This window comes from Eucyclogobius newberryi, unplaced genomic scaffold (genome assembly GCF_026437365.1).
Source record: "Eucyclogobius newberryi isolate DKJ021-1_F unplaced genomic scaffold, fEucNew1.0.hap1 SCAF_3, whole genome shotgun sequence".
NCBI lineage: Eukaryota > Metazoa > Chordata > Actinopteri > Gobiiformes > Gobiidae > Eucyclogobius > Eucyclogobius newberryi.
In genome coordinates, this window is record NW_027315945.1 from 29,405,140 (window position 1) to 29,427,176 (window position 22,037).

A 22,037-nucleotide genomic window follows, 5' to 3' on the forward strand; every position below is an offset into this window, starting at 1 on the left:
AAAGCAGCAGTGGACCGGGTGTTGAAGCTGGTGGAGTGAGTGGCGTTGGTTGCCCCAGACCTTGTCTGCACGGCAGGGAGGCCCCGCGATACCATGACGGACCTCAGCAGGTGTTAAGCCAGCTGTTAGCTGGCGGCTAGGGCAGTAGATAGTCCAGGAGTGAGGGAGGAGATGAGCGATGGACGGTGCAGTAATGTCCGATGAAGTTAAGGAACAGGGATGTAGACAGAAGACAACACAGAGACGCGGGAACAAAACAAAACAATGGAAACGACTAACAAAACAAAGACGTTGGGACAGAAGCGGCAGTCCACATACCAGACGCCGGCGTTGCTCTAGCCCAATCAAGACGCATTTGAGTCCAGTTTTGTGACCAGATCACCCCCGTCTGTCGAGCGGGGAAAGCAGAGAAACGGGGCTGTACCTTGGTTGTATGGGGCTGCTTTTCTCCGGGTGGAGCCGGTGCCCCGCTCTCCGTGTCTGCTCCTGTGGCGGGCTGGGGCCACACCTTCGCCCAGGTACAGACCTCCGGGGCGGCGGGTGCGGGAGCGCGGAGCCGGTGTTCGGGCGTGGAAACGCCGGTGCAGCGGAGGAGAAGCGGAGCCGCGTGCGGCTCGTGGCGGTGCGTGCCGCTCGTGGTGGAGCCGGTGATCGGACACGGAAACGTGTTGCATGTGTGTTGCATGTGTGTGTGTGTGTGTGTGTGTGTGTGTGAGTGTGTGTGTGTGAGTGTGTGTTGCATGTGTGTGTGTGTGTGTGTGTGTGTGTGTGTTGTGTGTTGTGTGTTGTGTGTGTATGTGTGTGTGTGTGAGTGTGTGTTGTGTGTTGTGTGTTGTGTGTTGTGTGTTGTGTGTTGTGTGTGTGTGTGTGTGTGTGTGTGTGTGTGTGTGTGTGTGTGTGTGTGTTGTGTGTGTGTGTGTGTGTGTGTGTGTGTGTGTGTGTGTGTGTGTGTGTGTGACTGTCTGAGTGAACAGTGAAAGGTTGTGGGTCCCGGTGGATTTCCTGTTTTTTGAGGTTGACAATCAGAAGTGAAGTAGTGAAAAAATATGAGAACAGACCACTAATGCTCTCCCAGTGACGGTAATTTACCATTATTTGACTTATTCACATTTCAGAATTGAACATAAAAGGGTTCGTTTCAAACATCAATCATGATCATTCAGGCAATTTATGTCATTTGCAGAGAAAAAATATCCTGTCTCCATCAGGTTTTCACTTCCCTGTTTGCCTCATAAAGTAATGCAATTCATATTTTGGTATGAAGTGTGAACGCTGTGAATACTTGGTGAACTGATTTCCTTGTTGATTTTGCATTTCGGGAGTTAGGAAAAGTGCCTTAGATTTACATTGTACGGGTCACGTGAGATCAACCATTGTTTCCTCACACAATAAAAGAGAGCACAAAGTGACATACTAACACATTGGTGAATACTTTGACACAGTTACGCACGGAAATACTACTACTACAGGCAATGGGATTTACAAAAACAGGCAGAGTGACAGTGACGAGTGCTTTGCAGGAGGAGGCTGAGGTTAACCCAATGACAATGTTAAAGTCCATTATAGAATGGATGTGTAATTTCAATGGAGACATTGGGATTAACTGCTGAATATGAAAGATAACCACTCAGATATGTGAGGGTTTAGGTGAGAGACCTTTACAATTTAATTTGATTTGTTAAGGGCATTGTGATCATGCACTTTGATTATGCGACAAAATATACATTTTGCAAACGTTTAGGACGCTTTTTAGGGATATACATCATTTGGAATAAGTGTCGTATCCTGGATCCTCAGGTTTTTTAAAATGTGGTTTATAATGGAAAGCACTTCGATTCAGTTGTTGCTGTTACAAAGCGTTTTGTACATAATAGTTTTGTTGATAAATTGTTATAAATGTAGTTTTTAGTTATTTTTTCTGTGTACGTTCTTCATTCACACAGTCTGGCTCTCTGAACACCGCCCATTATTCAGTCACATTAAACACAGGAAAGGTGTGTAAAGTGTTTTGCCCAAGGAAACAACAACGATTAAAGCTTAAGCTGGAACAAAACCCTCATCAAATAGACCCTTTAAAATGCTGTCATCAGAATGGTCAAACATCTGTAATTTACACACATCAGATCTAAATTCTAATGGTCTTAAGTCTTCATCACTAAAATGTGCAGTTCCAGGGTATAAATGTCAGTTTTAGTGTAGAACTCAGCAAGTTGGTGGAAAAGGTTTCAAAGATATAGCTATTTATTCTGAATTGACACTGTTTAAAAGCGCTCGCCTTATCGCTGCACCGATACGTGTCTGAAGTCCGTCTCGATATATATACTGCCGCGGCGATGTTTTGAGTGACATCTTTCGACCTTCTTCATTTGCTGGTGGATTAATAAGTAAGTTTTATAAATGACAAAGCGCGAGAGCTGTTGGTGTGAGAGCTCGCCCGGTTCACAGCGGTTTGGGGAGTCGGGGGACGACCATTACTGGCAGTGATGATGGCGACAGAGTCTTACTGGCAGCGTCTCCCGCGTGAGGCAGACAGAGAAGGATTTGACAAAGAAACAAACAGATGAAAGAAGGACAGTCAGAGCGAGAGAGCTGCACCTGACCACTTAAAAAGACTTTGAGGTTGACACATTCTCCTTCTCCATTTGCAAATATTCCACTCACAGCTTTTGTCTATTTGACGTGATATGGTTTGAGTTCAAAAGTGGCAAATATGAAGGGGAAAGTACAACTAATGACTTGACTGAAACTAGTTTAAAATAAAGAGTTTAATACTTTATTGAGCCACAGTGACTCAAAATACTTAAACTAATATTGGTAACAACCAGCAATTATAATAGTAACACAATTCACATATTAGTACTATATATTTATAAATGTATCAAGGTACGACGCAGATTTTTGTATGTACAAGTGAAATGGAAGTAAACTGTAAAACTGTAATTTGTTGTTTATTTTATTTTTGTATTCATATTTTTCAGCCCAGATTGAAGTTATCCCGTGTAAGATCTGTGGAGATAAGTCATCAGGAGTTCATTATGGAGTCATCACATGTGAAGGCTGTAAGGTGAGACCGAGACACACGCTAGAGGACTACAGTAAACGTAGACACAGTTCTTGTCAGACAACTGTGCAAGAAGTCATAAGAGAAATATATTTGTGGACAAAGGGATCAGGTCCAGCGGTTAATGAGGCAAACTGACTCTTGGCGTGATCAAATTTCAAGTCATTAAGTATCAACTTTCCAGAGATTCCGAGGTCCGCAAAAAATACGGACTTCCTCATAAATATAAACTTTATCCATGACGCTGATTTATGACTCCATTGCTCATGTGGCTGTGTGACATACATTCCCTGGCGTTTCTTCAGGGTTTCTTCCGGAGGAGCCAACTGCCCACGGTGTCGTACTCGTGCTCCCGTCAGAGTAACTGCCTCATCGACCGCGCCAGTCGTAATCGTTGCCAGCACTGCCGCCTGCAGAAGTGCCTGGCCAAGGGCATGAGCCGAGACGGTGAGCATCACTCTGCTCCAAACAGACTGTAGGGAATGGAAATGACACTGTAACTCAAAATGTAAAGCCATCTTCTGAGCAACAAAGAGCAGATAAAATAGTCATGGAACTTGCATTTTGGAGTATGGACCTTGAACAAATACATTCTGAAAGGTAATGAACTGGGAACTGCGTTTTTTAGGGAACAAATTAAGTGAATAAAATAAATAAAATAAATAAAATAAATAAAATAAATAAAATAAATAAAATAAATAAAATAAATAAAATAAATAAAATAAATAAAATAAATAAAATAAATAAAATGTAATACATTTAAATAAATTTAAATACAATGCAATAAAATACAATAAAATAAAATAGGAATAAAATAAATGGGGATAAAATAAATGGGGATAAAATAAATTGGGATAAAATAAATAAATAAGAATAATATGGATAAAAATAGAGAAAAGCCTCAACTCAGCTTTGTATATATTTATGCTTATTGAATTTATGGTTTGCTATGTGTGGTTTGCATAGTTTATTTTAACGTGGGCTGCTTGTGCTAAATAGAGGAATATTGATTGGCAAATTGACATTGGATTATAGTTGTAATCCATTCTAATTTAAATAAAAATAAAATGTAACGAAAATCAGTTTCACGTTTGAATAGATAATTACTTACATTGATAAACAGATGAAGTGACACAATAAAAAATGTCATCTGATTTATCACAGTAGCAACCCGGGTCTTATCTTGTAAATAATGTGTGCCAAAAAGTGAATGAAATCTATGCATAGACATTTTATAACGATTCGGTTCACAGGTTTCAAAAATCCGCAGCTGACTACTATCCACACATGGAAATATCCTTCAAAAACTGAAGGCCTTGAACCCCAGATGAACTTCCACACCTAGAACTCCTCCTCATGTCTCAATACACAGCAGGAACTCCACCCTTCAGTAACCACGCAGATACACCAAATAATACTACAGATCTAGACATGAAATTAGACTGTTTTTTATTCAAATAATGAAACTATAACCCTTTTTTAACAAGTATACACAAATACTACTACTAGCTTCATGCAAAACACAGAAATAACGAATATATCAGACATGCACAGACAGCAAACTGGCTTTGAGCTCCTGACCCTGTTCTCTCTGGTTCTCAGCGGTGAAGTTCGGGCGCATGTCCAAAAGTCAGCGAGATTCTCTCATCGCTGAAGTGGAGCGACACCGACGACAGCAGCAGCAGCAGCAGCAGCAGCAGCAGCAGCAGCAGCAGCTCCAGGGCCAGACTCAGGCCGCTCTGTCGTTTTCCTCCAAACCCCGAGAGGAGGGCTCGCCACAGCACATCCAGCCCATGGCCTCCATCTATCCCTTCAACGGAGACTACACTGCCGACTTACACCCTTACCTCATGTGCTCCCCCAGCGAGCCCACCATGATCTTCAGAGGGTCCCAGGGCAGCGCACACATGGACTCCAGGGGTGAGGCCGCCACACACTCCTGTTACGTGCGGCTTTTAAAAGATTATTAAAAAGATTTGTAAACAGCCACATAATCTGATGTTCATTTAAATAATAAAAAAATCTGATGTAAACATAGCCACTGTTATTATTATGGGAGGGCAAAATGGCACTTACATTATAATCTTTTTGAAATTAGGGTTAGGGGTTAGGGTTACTAACCTTAAATTTGCATAACTGTATCTGATATTTATTATTCTTTTATGTAGCGCTAATGTTTAGTGGTTTGTACTGGGGTCCATCAGGCACTGTCTCGTCCTGACCAAATAAATACATAAATAAAGAAACTAATCACTTACAGTGAAATGTGATTATAGAGCAGTGCAAATAGGAACAAAAGAAACAAAACTTGCAAATAGTTTGGACAAATATATTGATATACATAGTAGAAAAAAGCTTCAGTTGTAGTCATCTGGACTCGGTTAGAAAAAATAGACGTTTCGACTCTCATCCAAGAGTCATTGTCAATAAAAGAATTTAGATCGAGAACTCCGATATTAATACTGTTCTGTGGTAAGACCCGCCCATTGGGCGGAGCCTTCCTGAAGAAGAAAGAGTTGTTTGTTTCAACAGAAACTCCCCCTTGTATCTACCGAGCCTATTCAGAATCTTAATGGGCTATTAGAATCCTCTTTGTCTTTGTGAGACCCTGGCTCAACCACCCTGAGTACCTGATTAGCATCTAAATGTCCTGGTCCTGGTCCTCTACCTTTCCACGGGTTCAGTATACCATTATAGATACCAGGAAGATTGAATCTTAGCCCTCCATTTCTGTTTAAAGAAGGTCTTTCTTTTTTAACAAAAATAGCTTCCTTGACTCCTCTTTCAAACCATCTTTTCTCCCTGCTTAAAACCTTCACCTCACCGTCTTCAAACGAGTGATTAGAGGCTTCAAGATGGAGATGCACGGCGCTCTGAGGTCCTGAACTTGTATTTCTTCTGTGCTGATAGAGCCTCTTGTGTAGAGGCTGTTTCGTCTCACCTATGTAACGTTCTTTACAGCTTTCTTCACTGCATTGGATCGAGTAAACTACATTGCTCTGTTTTTGAGTCGGCAACTTGTCCTTAGGATGAACCAGTTTTTGTCTTAAAGTGTTTCCTGGTTTAAAATAAACAGGGACTTCGTGTTGTCTAAAAATTCTCTGCAGTTTTTCCGACAGGCCAGACACATAAGGGATAGAAACACCCTTCCTTCTCTGTTCAGTTTCCCTTTTGTCCTGCTTCTTGGTTCTCTTCACTCTGTTGAGGGCCCAAGCGGGGTAACCACAGGCTGAGAGGGCATTTCGGACATGTTTTTCCTCTTTCTTCTTGCCCTCTGAGCTGGTGGGCACACCTTGAGCTCTGTGTTGTAAGGTTCTGATCACACCCAGCTTGTGCTGTAGTGGGTGGTTGGAGCCAAAGAGCAGATACTGGTCCGTGTGTGTAGGTTTCCTATATACTTCTATTTGGAGTTTCCCGTCCTCTCCTCTGATCGTGGAACAATCAAGAAAGGCCAAGCGATTCTCCTTAGCGTCTTCTCTTGTAAACCTGATATGTGGGTCCACAGCATTGATGTGATTAGAGAAGGTTTCCAGCTCTTGTTTCTTAATTGTTACAAAAGTATCATCGACATAGCGGAGCCACAGTTTTGGGGCTATGCCTGAGAATGAGGACAGTGCCTTCTTCTCAAAGTGCTCCATGTACAGGTTGGCCACTATGGGAGAGACGGGCGAGCCCATGGCACAGCCATGAATCTGTCTGTAAAATTGTCCCCGGAATTGAAAGTAAGTGGTGTTCAGACAGATGTCCAACAGTTTACATATGTGTTCAGGTGTCAGTTTGGTCCTTTCCTGTAGGGTGGTGTCTTCCTGCAGTCTGATCCTCACTGCTGCTACTGCATCAGTGGTCGGGATGCAGGTGAACAGGGACACAACATCATGAGGTCATCTGGGTCCAGTTGGAGATGTTTCACTTTATCCACAAAGTTGTGCGTGTTTTCCACATGATGTTCCGAATTCCCCACAAGCGGAGCCAATATAGTTGTTAAATGCTTGGCCACATTGTAAGTGATGGAATCTGTGCTGCACACTATGGGTCTGAGTGGAACATCCTTTTTGTGTATTTTTGGAAGGCCATAAATGCAGGGCATGGCTTCACCAGGATACAGTCTGTAATACAGAGGCCGGTCTATCGCTTCCTCTTTTTCCAGCCTTTGTAAACAGTCTATCACTTTCTTCTTGTAGCCACTGGTGGGATCTCTTTTCAAGCGCTCGTATGTGGTCGTGTCCTCGAGGAGGGTGTGGACTTTGGCTTTGTAATCAGCTGCGTTGAGAATCACAGTGCAACGTCCCTTGTCTGCTGGGAGGATGTTGATGCTATGATCTTTTTCTAGTGCTGAAAGTGCTTTTCTCTCTTCAGATGTGATATTTGAAGGAGGTGGTTTGGCACTCTTCAGGGTCGCTGTGACACGTAACCTCAGGTCTGCAGCCTCCGATTCAGTCATTTTGTTGTTTCTAATTGCCGTTTCAGTGGCTGTGATGTAGGGATGTGTTTAGAGGTGACAGAAAAGTTGAGCCCTTTAGAAAGCACCTCCTTTTCTGCCTGTGTCAGAACACGATCTGATAGGTTCTTAATCCAATTGTTTTTGCTAGTCGCTAATTTGTCTGTCTCAGTCCTAATGTCTAGCTCGACCTCACCTGCATTCTTTTTGTTCAAAAGAATGTTGAACTTCTTGATTTGGCGTTCCTTGCTCTTCTTGTGCTGTGCTTCTTGTGCTGTCTGTGTAAAATCCAGCACTCTTTTGAAAGCTTCTTCAGGGAGTATGCTGGTTAATTTCTCCTGTAAAGTTCCTGTTCTGTCTTTCAATTTATCAATTCTGACATTGTTTTCCTGGATCCTTTCACTGAGCATCTGCATAAGGCTCCTTCTCCAAATCTTCTCTGCTCTGTGTTCTCTGACCGGTGATTTGATCTGCAAGCTCTTCGGGATCATGTTGTTCTGTCTGCATCTAAGATTGAACCTCAAGTGATTCCTGTTGTCTGCTAGTTTCCTGGCTACAGATTCAAGTTCCCGAACTAAATCCAAGGTTTTAGGCCCAAAATTCTTGGAAATATGTTGGTGTAACAATGTAGGAAACCTACACACACGGACCAGTATGGTCCGTGTGTGTAGGTATGTAGGTGTGTAGGTGTAACTTTCTTTTGTATTTAAATTGAGTTTGAAAACACTACTTTCAAACCAACCAAAGTACTTGCTTAATTTTACATATCTTTCATAATGCAACATCTTTTATAAACAAGCAGATTGTTTCCCTGAATAAACTGACTGAAGTGAACCACAACGAGGAGTGGGTGGAAGTAGATGATGTAGATGATGATGTGTGTGTATAGAGTTGAAATAAAAAAAAGGCTGTTGGTGCAGATTGACAGCTACTTCTCTGTTAGTTCGCCTCAGGGCAGCCGTGTGATGGTGACTTACCATTAGAGAGTGTTGAGAGGGATATAACTTATTAACACAGGCCTGATGTTAAGGTTCTTGACATCTGATAAATGCAACTTTTTGAATCAATCACGCTGTTTAACACTGGTCTGTGGAACTTCTCTTGGTTTCAATATGCAACAATATAAGTTTGAACACCCCTGATTCAAATGGCCCCTATGTAGTTCACAGTTCTCATGGTTTCACTGTACACTCATCTTGTTCTTTCTCTCACTCGTGACAGGTTTTGAGTCCAGACAGAGCTCGTACGACCTCATGACCATCTCCCCTTACAGTCCACTGGACAACTCCTACAGCCCCCATCCTCACTCTCTGAGGAGCCTAGGTAAGCTCAGGGAGAATGCTCAGAATATCAATAGGCTGATGATCACTTATTATAGGTGGACAATGTGTGTTTTTAGGTGGAGGGTCCAAACTTGTTGTTGTTTTGCCTGTAATCAGCATCCTCCTGTCACTTTATTTTTGTAATGGTTCTGGAAAGGATTTTAGATGTGGAAACTATCTGAATAATGATAAAACCGGGAAGTGTTTATCCTCGTCTCCTAAATCATGACTCCAGTCCAAAAGTGTTCCTGTAACTTCTGATGTACAAATTAAGCCCTGCCTGTAATGTTCCACAAACTTACCAACCTCCATGGAGACAAGCGAGGGACAACAGTATTTTAACATTACTTTTGTGGCAAAAAAACCCATATAATTAAATAAATGAAAGACAGATGAGTTTATATCATACTGTTGAGCAATAACACTTGCATGGGAGAAGCAGGGGGCGGACTCTCCACCAGGAAACATCCATTGCATCCATTACAACTTTATTTCTACAGCACATTTCATTACCAACACAACATCTACAAAGTACTGCACACAACACAGAACAAGCGCAACTTCAATACTAAATACATACGGGACACGGTTGATAAACAAACATAGCGCACACACACCGTAAAATTATGTTGGACACGGTGCAAGAAAATAGACGTAGTACAATGTGTGGTTTCATGTGATGTTAATTGAGGCCGTTGTCATAGCAATTAAAAACAATAACAATTCAAAACATCATCGAATGGTTAAAAGTCCTCAAAACTTTAACCATGACAGTAAAAAAGAAACACTCATATTATTATTCAGTTTATCTTTGTTGGTCTGAAAACAACAAACAAACCAACAATGAAAGAAGTCTCTACACTGCCATGTCACGTTCATTTTCATTTGACTGTTTTTCTGCTTTGCAGACGAGCTGTGTGTGACTATTTTGCGTTCCCACCGCGAAACAAGCCAGTGCCGAGTGGAGGAGTTGAACGTGCTGCGCTGGAAGCTGTTCAGCCGAGAGGAGGTCCAGATTTACCAGAGCAAAGTACGAACGCCCCTTAATCACACAGTCAGTGTAGGCTGCGTGTCCCGCTATCGCAGCCAACAATCACAACATGCCATTTAAGACGCAAGGTGCTCTCGTCAGTTACATGAGTCAGAGACTGAGAACTGAAAGCTTTTGTGGCATTATCCCCTCCTCTTCTCTTCATTTTTATTCTGCAGTTGTGACAAGAGAAGATGCAATATTCACCAATAAATGTGTTTTTATGAAAGCAGTAAACCAAATGACTATTATTTATCCCCAAGGTGCGATTTAAAAGTGCAAAAGTAGACTATAATAGACCGATCTATGGGGTTTAAAAACATCACTTTTCCCAGAACACAGTTTAGCTAACTCAAAAATAAATATTTCCTTGCTTAGTCACCAATCCACAGCAGCAGTTGTGTGGTGGAGCTGGGTTGGGGGTAGAAATAGTGCGTTTTGGAATAATGAGAATTTTGAACGGTTGCCATCGCAATTAAAACAACATATTCTATTTTTTGAATGGGAAAAATTGCTTCTAAACTTGAAGCAAAAATCCATTAAGGCAAAAAACTGTTGCCATAGGCTATTATGCTTGTGAGAATATGAAATGTGATTAGTGGTAGGTGCTAATAATGAGTTATAATTTCTGACCCACTTGAGCTGCGACCACGACAACAAGACCAGACTCTGATGTCATTTATTAAAAGTGAACTGATAATGTGGTACTTCATATTGAACATAATCATTATTTTCAATCAATTATTCTCAATAAAAGCTTTGGTTCTACACCAAATGAATATAGTTGGTAACAATTTATAATCTACAATTTTAATAGCCTTAATAAAGCGTAAAAGATTTAATTCATAAGTAATAGATAATTTATTTAGACTGATTCAGGCTTAGTAACTACTGAAATAACACCAAACCCTAACTCCTTATGTATGTACTAAGACTGAATCAAATACGTGTTAATTCTTTATTAAGGCTAATCAAAAGTGATGCCATATTATGCTTATCACAATGAATGTGTTGCAACCTTAATTGGTGGCAGTTTTCCACCATTTTGAACCCGTGAGATCCCGTCCCCTCGACTCTCCAGTTATTTACACTCCAGGACCCTTTAACGGAGGCTGTTTTCTGACTGTGCGTGTGTCTGTGTGCAGTCTGTGGACGAGATGTGGCAGCACTGTGCGATCCGACTGACCGACGCGGTGCAGTACGTGGTGGAGTTCGCCAAACACATCCCAGGTTTCCGTATCCTCAGCCAGAACGACCAGATCGCACTCCTGAAGGCTGGTGAGAACGGATTTGTTGTTGTTGTTGTTGTTGTTTTATTTCTCTTCTGCTTCCCTGTCTCTGGTGATTTTACAGTCTTTCCTGGTGCTTTTTTGTTGAACTCGGGAAAAATCGCAAATAGATTTCATCAGTAAAGTTCAAAATGTGCTTCCTGTATTGTCCTCGAGCGCGTTCACCTACCCCCTGTCTCCGCCCACATCACTGCACTTAGTTGTGATTATTTTTCAAGTGAAGACTCAGGGCATCACTTGTAGGGTTCTAAAATGTCACGTAATCTCTCTTAAAAAACAACTAAAGACATGTAAATGAGAATGTGCTGCTTGTTACAGGAGGCGGGGCTTATCAGTGCTGCAGTTTTGAACAGGAAGTCAAGGGACCAGTTTCCATTACTAAGCTGTTTTAAATCCATAAAATGATGATCTACTTATGTTAAAGCTCTACATATACTCAAAGTTAAAGTTCTATATATACTAAGAACCTGGAAAAAGTATAATATGTCTCAATTACAACTAAACTAGAGCCTGGATCACAAACAATTTCAGTTTCATTTTGCCACAGATGACTAAAACAATATGAGTAATGAAGATACAAGCTTCCTAAAGTGTGTACAACAGTCTTTTGACGCCTTGGCAGAAATCAAACCAGTGAAATGTTAACGGGGCACTTGACAGCTCTGAGGTGGAGGTGGTCAGACCTCAATGGGCCTTACCTACCCGAGCTGTAAGAGTGAAACAAGTTCAGCCCTAGTTTCAGTTATTAAGCTCACAAGAGTAAACATTCTAGCTGCTTCCATCCGATTGAAAATGACTTTTGGATGAGTCGTTGTATTTTGAGTTCTAAAACTTGGTCCAGACGACTCCCTTTGGAACCTTTTCTTCTTCACCGTGATTGGTTGAACTGGCTTGTCGCTCACTCAGGTCATGTCAGAGGCTGGAGGGGTGAGTCCTCTCGACTAATCGTTACGCTTGTTTGTTTCTTAGGCTCTATGGAAGTCGTTCTCGTGCGTATGAGTCGTTTCTTTAACACAGACAACAACACGGTCTACTTCGATGGGAAATATGCAGGCACTGAGGTCTTCAAGTCTCTGGGTGAGTCTTGTCTTTTTAGTGTTGAATAAGTAAATGAATATTGCCATTTTCGGACACAATTATTGTTGCCCCGTAAAAAGATAAAAAAGATAACAAGTAAAACTTAATTTATACTGTTTTATACAATTATGCCAACTTCAGATTTAAATGGCATTAAAGCTGCTTTGCCTGGAGTGTTCCACAGTATTTATTGGCCAAAAATACTTCTGAGATTGATCTGACCTGCAAATGCCAAACTGTGGAATGTTCTAGGCTGAACAGTGACATCTTCATGGAGACAAGATACATGACGCATCTTTAAAATGCATTCAATTTGAGGACACTTCAATTTATTTTCCCTTAAATGTTTACTCTTGTATTCTAAAGCCACAAAAGTTTGTAGACAAAACTTCTGGAATGAAGGCAACGGGAGGCAAAAGTGGACAGAATGTGATTTAGAGACATGTGAGTGACATCAGAGCCTGGTTTAAACAAATGTACTTTTGTATTCGACCTTATTTGTTTATTGATACCGAACCCTATATACACGACCCTACTCTTACTTAGAAATGTAATGTAAAGCCCACAATTCATTTTGTCCTCAGACATATCACTTTAACAAAGATTATACTTTTTGTTTGACCTCTGTAAGATTTTTCCAGCCCATCCTTTGTAATAGAACAGCAATTAAACTGACATTTCTACCCTGGAAATTCAACATTGTCCCTAACATTTTGATAAGGAGCCCAAAATCCATTTGCATTCAAGTCTGATGTCAGTTAATCATTGGAAATATGCTTTTTGGTCTGCTTAATTTGGCCTCCAGTCGCCTCCATGCCAGACTTCATACTTTTGGCGTGGCATTTGAAGGTGATGAGCCCGTCACATGATGCTCAGGCCTCTGATACTGTGCTGTAATTGGGTTGTTGTAACGTGTCTCGTTTGCAGCTTGCGGTGACCTGATCTTGGCCGTGTTCGAGTTTGCTCAGAGTCTGTGCGCGCTGAAACTCACTGAGCAGCAGCTCGCCCTCTTCAGCGCGTTAGTGCTCATCAGCGCAGGTACGTCACCGTCAGACCGCAATATGAAAACTGGAGCTCTTCAAAATGTGCTTTTCCAAACAGGTTGGCGGTACTTTTGGTTTTAGTTCACTCACTTCAGACCGTCTCGTCCCGTGCTGATTTCAAGCTCATTCAATATTCAAATTAACTTTATTTATATGGCACATTTTATTAACAGACCCAGAACATACCAACAGAATCAGAACCAGAACATACAATTATTAAATAGCAATAAATAAGTAAAATTGAATAAAAACAACAAACAAAACTTTTTTTATTGTAGACTTGAATTGATACTAGATGCGGTTTTGCAGATTTACTTTTGCTTTTAATTCCTGTCAAACAATGAATTGGTCATGAAACATAAAAAACAGTAATATAATATAAAATATTCAGGTTGTTTCATAAGTAGGCCTTCTTAATTTACTAGTTTAGTATTTGCAGAGGTAGAAATGAACTTTAGTATTTCTTCGTGCTTCCAGAAATACCACATTCTGTATTTTTATTTTCTTTACAGTTTTACATTTACTTTTCATGATTGTGTTCTATTAATGTTAGAACTTTCAGTATTTGTGATATTGGGAATAAGATATAAGATATAAGATATAAGATAAGATAAGATATTCCTTTATTGTCTCACATGGGGAAATTTCATTGGTGCAACGCAGGTAGATACAGAGGTAGATACAGAAGAACAGATCACTTATAGGAAGTCTGAAAAACACTTTCAGTAGAAGATCTCCTATAAATAAATAAAAACTCCCATAGACAAATAAATAAATACATAAATACCATTGCATGTGATCACGACAGTAATTGCACATGAATATGTGTCACGACAGCACATAGGTTGCACATAAATTGCACATGAATTCCAACAGCAATTGCACATATGACAGAATTGCACATGGTTAGGTCATTATTGCGAGTGTTCAGTACTAACAGTTTTTGTTATAAAGTCTGACAGCAGCAGGAAGGAAAGACCTACGGAACCTTTCCTTCGCACATCGAGGGTGGATCAGTCTCTCACTGAAGCTGCTCTCCAGAGCGGAGAGTGTCCTGCAGGGGGTGACACTCATGGTCCAGCATAGATGTGAATCTAGCCAGGACCCTCCTGTCCCCCACCTCCTGCACCGAGTCCAGAGCACAGCCCAGGACGGAGCTGGACTTCTTGATGACTCTGTCCAGCTTCCTCCTCTCCCTCTCTGTGATGCTGCTGCTCCAGCAGGCCACACCGTACAGGAGGGCTGATGCCACCACAGAGTCGTAGAAGGTCTTCAGGAGTGGCCCTGTCACTCCAAAAGACCTGAGTCTCCTCAGGAGGTAGAGCCGACTCTGGCTCTTCCTGTACAGTGCGTCTGTGTTATGAGTCCAGTCCAGTTTGTGGTTCAGATGAACACCCAGGTACTTGTATGAGTCCACTCTCTCAATGTCCCGTCCCTGGATGTTCACTGGTGAGGGGGCAGTGGGGTGGCGTCTGCGGAAGTCCACCACCATCTCCTTGGTCTTCCCCGCGTTGATGAGGAGGTGGTTCCGCTGACACCAGTCCACAAAGTCCTGCGCCAGTCCTCTGTACTCCGCATCATCGTCGTCCGTGATGAGTCCGATGATGGCAGAGTCGTCAGAGAACTTCTGCAGGACACAGCTGTCCGTGTCATGTCTGAAGTCTGCAGTGTAAAGAGTGAAGAGAAAGGGCGCGAGGACAGTGCCCTGGGGCGCCCCCACACTGCAGGTCCGAGTGTCAGACACACAGTTCCGGGCTCTCACAAACTGGGGTCGGTCTGTGAGGTAGTCCAGGATCCACTCTGCCAGGTCATACTCCACACCAGCCGTCTCCAGCTTGTCCCTCAGGAGCAGCGGCTGGATGGTGTTGAAGGCGCTGGAAAGATCGAAGAACAGAATCCTCACAGAGCTGCCAGGCTTTTCCAGGTGAGAGAGAGAGCGGTGCAGCAGGGAGATGACGGCGTCCTCCACTCCGATGCCAGACCGATATGCAAACTGCAGCGGGTCCATGGCTGAGCTCACGGTGGAGCGGAGGTGGTCCAGGACTAGCCGCTCCAGTGTCTTCATCAGGTGGGACATGAGAGCCACTGGCCTGAAGCTGTTGAGGTCTTTGGGGCGCGGTGTCTTAGGCACAGGTACCAGACAGGAGGTCTTCCAGACCTGTGGTACCACCCTCAGCTTCAGGCTCATGTTGAAGACATGCTCCATAACTCCACACAGTTCATCTGCGCAGGACTTAAGGAGCCTGGGGCTGATGCCATCAGGTCCTGCTGCCATCCTCACTTTAATCCCCTTCAGCTCACTCCTCACCTGTGCTGCTGTGACAGTCAGTGGTTGGCAGGGGGACTGTGTGCTGGGGGGATGGGTGAGTCCAGGCGAAGTGGGGAGCCGATGGTCCGGGGCAGATAAGCGAAGAGGAACAGATGCAGGGCATTGTCCAGCTGTGGAAGAGGGAGCATGCAGCTGTGCAGGGGGAGGGGCGGGTGACCGATCAAACCTCAAGAAGTGAGCATTTAAATCATTCACCCACTGTAGATCCCCCTCTGTCTGGGCAGGGGGGATTTTGAAGCCCAAGATGGTTTTCAGGCTCCTCCACACTCCCTGAATGTTCTTTTGCTGCAGCTGCTCCTCCATCCTCCTCTTGTAGCCGGCCTCAGCCTGCCTGATCTTCCTCCTCAGCTCCTTCTGCACAGTCCTCAGCTCCTCCTTGTTCCCTGACCTGAAGGCTCTCTTCTTCTCCTTCAGCAGAGCCTTCAGTTCACGGTTAATCCATGGCTTGTTGTTTGGAAAACACCGCACCGTCCGGGAGGGAACAATGTTCTCAAAACAGAAGTTGATGTAGTCCGTGATGCACTCTGTGATGGTGTTGATGTCCTCCCCATGTGGGTCATAAAGCTCAGTCCAGACAGTGGTGCTGAAGCAGTCCCTCAGAGCCTCCTCGCTCTCAGCAGACCACATCCTCACCTCACGGGACACCACAGGCTGCCTGCGCACGATGGGTTCATACACAGGCCTCAGATGTACAAGGTTGTGGTCCGAGCTGCCCAGGGGAGGGAGGGGGGAAGAAGAATAAGCCTCCTTGGTGTTGGCAAAAAACAAGTCCAATGTTCTATTCTCTCTGGTGGGGCAGGTAACATACTGGGTGTATGTTGGTAGAACAGAAGAGGGAGAAGCGTGGTTAAAGTCACCAGAGATGAGGAAGAGAGCCTGTGGATGCTGTGTTTGCAGCCTACAAGTGCAGGAGAGCAGTGCTTCACAAGCATCTTCAGCATTGGCAGACGGGGCCACATAGACTGCGATCAAAATCACATGTGAGAACTCCCGGGGCAGATAGTATGGCCTCATGCCAATAGCCAATAGTTCAATATCCTTGTTACATAGCTGCTCCCTCACTGTGCAGTGTTCGGGTTTGGACCAGCTCGTGTTCACATACACCGCCAGACCGCCTCCTCTTTTCTTCAAGCAGTCTTTCGTTCTGTCCGCCCGCAGCAGATGAAAATTGTCCAAACCTACAATAGAGTCTGGCATTTCTGCTGTTAACCAGGTCTCTGTGAAAATCAAGACGCTGCTGTCCCTATAAATCCTCTGGGACCGCATGAGGCTCGCTATTTCCGTCATTTTATTTTGAAGGGACCTCACGTTACCCATGACTACGGCGGGAACCGACTTCCTGTTTGTCCCTCTCTTCTCTCGGAGTTTACGTCCAGCCCGTCTGCCTCGTTGCGTTTTCCTTAGGATGTCCGCCGGGATAACGTGACGATCTCCGGGTAAGACGACTGTTGTCCGCAGTTTCATGAGTTCCTCCTTTGTTGTTGTTGTTGCTGTTGTTGTTTTATGGCGGTTGGCATCCGAGTGTTGCATTACCGCCAGACTTTATTCCTCAGACGTTTCGTAGTCCTCAGACTCTGTCGTAGTCCGTAAAAGTACTCTTCCCATTGCTTTGGCGTTACAAAGCCCATGAGGTCATGATGTGTTTTTGTGACTAGAATAGTTGTTGTGTTGTTGTTGTTGTTGTTGTTGTTGTTGTTGTTTTATGGCGGTTGGCATCCGAGTGTTGCATTACCGCCAGACTTTATTCCTCAGACGTTTCGTAGTCCTCAGACTCTGTCGTAGTCCGTAAAAGTACTCCTCCCATTGCTTTGGCGTTACAAAGCCCATGAGGTCATGATGTGTTTTTGTGACTAGAATAGTTGTTGTGTCAGAGACCAACCGGCTTCATTCCAGGGAGACTCTTCTTTACCTTCCTCGCCCTCTTTGACGTTCTGTGCTTTGGAAGTACAAAGCCCATGAGATCATGGGACATCTTTGTTGTTTTACAAAGCCCATGAGGTCATGGGACGTCTTTGTCGTTTTATCCTTTAGAAGTCCTTCTTCCATCACTTTGGCGTTTCTAGGCCCATGAAGTCCAAGCGCGTTAGAACATCCTCTTGCTCCTCATCCTCGGCTCAGTCTCCAACACCCCCCACCTCTATAAACGTTTACCCAGCCCTGTGCTACATAAGTAAGCAACCACAGCCTGACACAAACCCTGTGACTGGATCGCCAGAACGTTCCGCAGATTGAACTCCCGCCCATTATTCCGAAACCACAAGGCCAACCCGGCCCTTTCCCTATCATAAGCCTCACAGCAAATCAGCACATGCTCGACAGTCTCTGGCACCCGACAGTGACCACACAGACCGGTCGGATGTTTGCCTATCCTACTCAGTGACCAATTGAGTCCAGTATGGCCAATCCTCATGCGGGCGAAGGCCCTTTCCTCCCACGCGTTCCTGCCCATAGACCCGCAAGGACCCACACTACCCTGTATGTGATAGAGATGCCGTCCAGTAACACAGTGGCTCCAAAATTCCTGCCAAAGGCCGACCACATGACTCTTGATAACGGGCTTGATTTCAGACTTGCCCAGCTCAACCGCCACATCAATTGATGGCCGCCGAAGGGAACGTTTAGCCAGTGCATCAGCCATTTCGTTACCATCCACCCCCACATGCGCAGGGACCCAAATGAAGGAAACCCTCACATCCTTCCTGGACAGGGAGAGCATCAGACAGAAGATGCCATTCAACACATCCTGTCTGCAATCCGATTTCCCAGATTTAATGCTTTGCAATGCAGAAAGGCTGTCAGAGGCCACCACAATGCCGCAACACTGCAAAGCAGATTCCGCCCATTCCAACGCCAACCGTATCGCTATAAGTTCCGACGTGAAAACAGAAAGGCGATCTGTCAACCTCTTCTTGACCGCTAGCCCCAGGTCAGGCACAAAATAAGCGGCGCCAGTACGCCCACTCTCAGGATCCCTAGACCCGTCGGTATAAATAAACACATCACCTGAGTGCTTATCGATGAGCGCTTGAACGGCAAACTGCGGTGCCCTCCCAGCGACTCCTCTAAGCTTGCCATGCAAGCTAACATCAACAGGAGCCGGGACAAACTTCCACGGAGCTATAGCAGACAAAGCCACCGACGGGCTCACACGCAGATCACCAACCCCCGCAAGCCGCGCCTTCGCATTTCCTACCTGGCTGAAAACCATACCGTCAGCCTCACTCTGCCCCCCATCAACCCTGAGAAAGTCCCTCACCGGGTGAGAGCTCGTATGACCTTGCACATTCACCCAGTAAGCCAACAGAAGTTCTAGCCTCCGGAGCCGTAACGGCAATTCCCCCAACTCAACCTGCAGCGCCGAGACAGGGGAGGTCCTAAAAGCCCTACAGCAGATGCGCAAGGCCTGGGCTTGCTCCACATCAAGCTTCTTTAAGTTAGTCTCAGCCGCAGACATGTAGGCTATACAGCCATAATCAATAGCCGCCCTCATGACGGCCCGATAAATACCCAGGAGCGACCTTCTGCTGGCCCCCCAGTCCTGGCCGGATAGACAACGAAGCAAGTTATTCACCCTTTTGCATTTACCACTGACCTCATCAATGTGCCGACGCCAACTAAGCCTCTCGTCAAAGGTGACCCCCAAGAACCTCACCTCCCTGACCTGTTCGAGCACCTGCCCATGCAGTCGAAGGGAGACGTCCCTATGCCCATTGAAGAAACAGATCACTTGAGACTTCCGTACGGACAGTTTAAACCCCCACTTCAGGGTCCACTGCTCCACCTGCTGTATTGTCCTTTGCAGTTTCGCCTCGTAAAACCGGAGATTCCTCCCTCTCACCCATAGAGCGCCATCGTCAGCATAAAGGCTCCTCCCAACAGACCCATCCACGTCGTCAAAGATGTCCTTAATCATAACATTGAACAAGATAGGGCTACACACACTCCCCTGCGGGATCCCATTCTCCACCCCATAGACCCCAGAGTAAGCAGCGCCCACTCTGGTTTGGATACGCCGGCCAGACAGAAAGCTCCGGACCCAGTTAAACAGTTTACCCTTCACACCACACTTCCGCAGCTTAATGAGGAGCCCATCCTTTCAAACCATATCGTACGCCTTCTCCACATCAAAGAGCACCGCAATAACCTTTTCTTTCTGAGCCCTGGCCAGCTGGATATCAGATTCCAAACACAACACGGAATCCATGGTGTTCCTGCCCCTACGGAAACCACTCTGGTGCGCGGGAAGCAAACCCTGACTCTCCAAGAAGTAATCCAACCGCTCGGTAACCATGCGCTCCATCGTTTTCCCGAGCTGCGACGTCAAGGCAATCGGCCTATAACTTGAAGGGTCAGACGCTGGCCTACCCGGCTTCAGAACCGGCACCACCGTAGACTGTTTCCACGCAGATGGAACACAACCTGAATCCCAAACACGGTTGAAAAGACCCAGGACTAGCCCAAGCGTGTCATCAGTCAAATGAGAGAGCATGTCATAGCACACCTCATCTTTACCCGGGGCTGTCTGTTTCGCCTTAGAAAGTGCTCTCCTTAGCTCAAACAAACTAAACGGAAGGTCAAGGTCATCTTGAGTCGAAGGCTGGTGCCCAATCAGCTCAGAATTCTGGGCCAAAGTACTCTCCCTGTAGTGCCTTTCCGCAGGTGAGAGATTGTCAGAGCTGTGCACCGACACAAAGGTGCTGGCCAACAGTTCAGCTTTGTCAACGTTGCTGACTGCTTCAACACCATTCAGTATTAGGACCGGGGTCCCATGACGGCGCTCAACCCCATGCATCCGCTTAATCATCCCCCAAACATCCCCGAGACGCGTTTCTCTCCCAATTTTGGAACAATACCGCCTCCAATAGGCACTCTTGGCCGTTCTCACAGTTTTCCGCACAACAGCGCGGGCCCTCTTGTAGTCAATGAGGGCACCCTCAGTGTGGGCAACCCTTAGCCGGCGAAACGCCGCATTTCTCACCCTAACAGCATGACCACATGCTTCAGTCCACCACGGCACCCGCTTCCTATGTCCACTACCACCACTCTCAGGAATCGTGCCTACCGCTGACTGCGTGATGAGCGAGACAATTGCACTATTGAGATCATCCACCTGAGTCAATCCTCCTTCCTGCAGAACCCTAGAACCATCATCAGCTTTCCTCAGGAAAGCCCCCCAGTTCGCCCTTGCCAACTGCCACCTCTGGATCCTCGTCCCCCTGACCACACAGCTCCCAAAGCCAATCACGGTGCGGACTAGATAGTGATCGCTACCAAAAGAAAGATTACCAAGAACCTCCCAACTACAAACACCAGCTAACTCCTTGGACACAAGCGTAAGATCTATTGCACTTTCCGCACCGGTCCCCATATCATAGCGGGTCCCACCCCCATCATTCAGACAAACCAACTCCCTTTGATTGATAAAACCCTCTACCACCTGCCCATACCTATCGGTACCACTACCGCCCCACAAAGCGCTATGCGCATTAAAATCCCCACACCACACGGCCTTTCCCCGAACATCCTTACCGATACTATGTAAGGACTCTAACGTTAACTCACCACACGGATTATAAAGGTTAACCACAGTAACAGCTTCACCACCCAGCCAGACCCTCACCGCCAGGGCCTCCGGCGCTTTACTCACACTGACAACAACGTAATTTAGGTCATCTCGGACAAACACAGCCACACCTCTGCCTCTACCCTGCTCCCTATCATTCCTAACACACACATACCCTTGTATCCCAAAACCCCACCTAGGTCGTAACCAAGTCTCCTGCACGCACATAACGTGAGGCTTGTTCAACAAGGTAGAGACAAAATGCTTAAATTCCTGGCCATTAGCACGAAGACTACGCGCATTCCATTGCAAGACAACCACCGCCATTATGAGCCCCCGGAACCTGACGGCGCATCGGGAGCCCCCCCACTCCCACTGCCAGAATGGGGCAGGGCGCCCTCCCGCAGCGCATCCTCTATCTCCGTCCACTCGGGGCCCCCAGCTCCAAAGTACTTCCCTGCAGCCTTAGCGATGATCTTAGTCTTTTCGGATCTCTTCTTGGTTTGCCCAGTACAGTTAATCACTTCCACTATAAAGAGGAAGAAATCTTTCCTCTTCACAACCAGTACATCCTCCGCACCCACAGGGCCTCTGCCCGTGGAAGCCACACTCACAGGCATCCCAGTGGGGACCTCCCCCTGGCCGCGGGCAACGCTGCCCCCTCCCCTGTCGCCTAGGACACCAGCAGCACTGGCAGCCCCCACTGCATCCACCGTCACCTGACTACCAGACACCTTCTTGACCGCATCCGCGTAGGATATGCCTTGAGAGGCTCTAACTTTTTGCACCTCAGCAGCCCTCTTGCTGAACACGCATCCCCCGTAGGCAGAGCTATGCTCTCCCCCACAGTTACAGCACTTGAGTTTTGCTCCTTCGTCACACTTC

General features: G+C 45.4%; 1 protein-coding gene across 5 annotated transcripts in view; it reads left to right on the plus strand.

Annotated features, from left to right (window-relative positions):
• The window catches only part of rorc (RAR-related orphan receptor C), a 41,588-nt gene that overhangs the window by 15,349 nt on the left and 4,202 nt on the right, over nt 1–22,037 (plus strand). For 2 of the 5 annotated variants that reach the window (XM_072460985.1, XM_072460989.1), the window contains 8 exons: nt 2,979–3,064; nt 3,367–3,508; nt 4,664–4,981; nt 8,721–8,822; nt 9,730–9,851; nt 10,997–11,129; nt 12,110–12,217; nt 13,145–13,255. In XM_072460985.1, the coding sequence (XP_072317086.1) occupies nt 2,979–3,064; nt 3,367–3,508; nt 4,664–4,981; nt 8,721–8,822; nt 9,730–9,851; nt 10,997–11,129; nt 12,110–12,217; nt 13,145–13,255 (1,122 nt within the window). The remainder of the gene's footprint in view (nt 1–2,978; nt 3,065–3,366; nt 3,509–4,663; nt 4,982–8,720; nt 8,823–9,729; nt 9,852–10,996; nt 11,130–12,109; nt 12,218–13,144; nt 13,256–22,037) is intronic. The other 3 variants (XM_072460988.1, XM_072460987.1, XM_072460986.1) reach the window with 3 other exon arrangements.